Source organism: Pteropus vampyrus, unplaced genomic scaffold (genome assembly GCF_000151845.1).
Source record: "Pteropus vampyrus isolate Shadow unplaced genomic scaffold, Pvam_2.0 Scaffold309, whole genome shotgun sequence".
In the NCBI taxonomy this organism is placed as follows: Eukaryota; Metazoa; Chordata; class Mammalia; order Chiroptera; family Pteropodidae; genus Pteropus; species Pteropus vampyrus.
Genome location: NW_011889090.1, coordinates 252,086 through 253,896, shown reverse-complemented (window position 1 = coordinate 253,896; position 1,811 = coordinate 252,086). Strand labels below are relative to the sequence as shown.

The 1,811-nt window shown below is 52.7% G+C and overlaps 1 protein-coding gene across 1 annotated transcript; it reads left to right on the top strand.

Moving 5' to 3' along the window:
* Nucleotide 1: 1 nt before the first annotated feature.
* Nucleotides 2-1,811, top strand: MRPL20 (mitochondrial ribosomal protein L20; the record flags this gene model as incomplete). The annotated part of the gene is made up of 2 exons (XM_011377331.1): nt 2-109; nt 1,463-1,811. Coding segments are annotated over 2 exons (282 nt in total), but the record flags the coding sequence as incomplete, so codon positions are not given.

Here is a 1,811-nt window from a genome sequence, read left to right as displayed (position 1 = left end):
GCATCTGTTTTCTTGTGTTTTCTTGTCGCAGCTCTGGATTAATCGGATTTCAGCCGCCTCCCAGGAGCACGGCTTGAAGTACCCAGCTTTCATCGTCGGCCTAATCAAGGTAAGGGTGCGGATGGGGTCCTAATCAAGGTAAGGGTGCGGATGGCTGAGAAGCCGTCGGCCTAATCAAGGTAAGGGTGCGGATGGCTGAGAAGCCGTCCCGGCTGGCAGCATCCTGACGCGGCTCTCATGCTCTGGGTGGAGTTCTGGCAGGTTCACAGACTCACCCTTGCTGTGATGGTGGCAGAATTGAAAATGGACGTGGGGTAACAAAACAGGCCCGGCGTTTCCCTGTCTAAAGAAGCAGGGAGAGAAACTTGGCTTTAGCTTTAGCTTTGAAGTCTTCACACTGAATGAGATCTGATGAGGCATAGATAAAGTCAGAACTCCTACAGTCAAAAAGGAAGGGGGCCAAATATATGGTGACAGAAGGAAATTTAACTTGGGTGGTGTAGACACAGTGCAACGTACAGGTGACATTATCGAATTGTACACTTGAAACAATTTTATTAACTGATGTTACGCCGTAAGTTTCATAAATTAAGAAGAATGTCTTGGAGGGAACAGATTAAGCATGTGTCACAAAGTCTCGGTGACTTTCATCTGGTGACGATGCCATTTCCTCTGCTTGTGTGTGCATTTACGTGTTTTCTTCACAAATTAAGGGGAGTGGCTGCTGGGCCTCTGCCTGGTACCAGGCCCTCTTCGGTACTTTACAGAGGTCCTCAGGGTGAGTGTAGAGGTGACATTCTCAATTTACCGATGGTGAGCTAAGGCTCATAAAGGAGAGGGGCTTCACCCAGGTGGCAGGAGAGGCGCTGCCCCTTCTGCACAGCTGCGTTTCATTCGTGGCGACCACCCGCCTTTCCTCTGTGCCTCAGACCCGCAGAGTTCCTCGGCTCTGAAGTCACTTGCAGTTTCCCTCGGCGGATGACTTGTCATCTCTTTCTTGTGAGGACTGGGAACACCCAGTGTGCTCCCTGTTTCCTCTGCTTGTGCCTCACGTGCCTGTTCTGTCGTTTCATTTTTTGTAAATGGGAAATGTGATGTTGTCTTCTGACCTGACTTAAAGGGTCACCCCAGGCCAGCAGTCCCTAGTTCTGTCTGGGTGGTGACCATTGACCCTAAACAGGGTACTTGGCTTCCAGACATCAGGACTGGATGCCAGCCTCCTCTCCCACGTCACCTCCTGCAGGGACGCACTCCCTTCTTTGTCCACACCCGTCCTCCAGACTCTTGCTCGATGAGACTCACCACTCCCACCCCCACCCCCCACCCCCCACCACTCGTCTCACCTCCCTGGGCAGCTCTGAGTCCCGTGAGGGCGGAGACTGCCCAGCAGGAGCGCTGCAGTGCGGCTGCCTCCGTGGCGTGCTGAGCGTGCTGGGCTCACGTGGGCTCATCTTCTTCGCAGTGCCAGGTGGAGCTTAACAGGAAAGTGCTCGCAGATCTAGCCATCTACGAACCAAAGACTTTTAAATCTTTGGCTGCTTTGGCCAAAAGGAGGCGACAAGAAGGATTTGCTGCTGCCTTGGGGGACGGGAAGGAACCTGAAGGCATATTTTCCAGAGTGGCTCAGTACCGCTGAGGGGACCCCGACACCACCTGCCCTTTGTCGCTGAGTGTCTTAGGACGATCTAGCTGTAGAAGGACTGACAATCACGGCCAGTTTTCATTTGCAGTCATGTTAACATTTCAGTGACAGTGTGAGAGGAAAGGTCCTGCCTTCCCTCGTTGGGACAGACTGGAAATAAAGGTTGTGC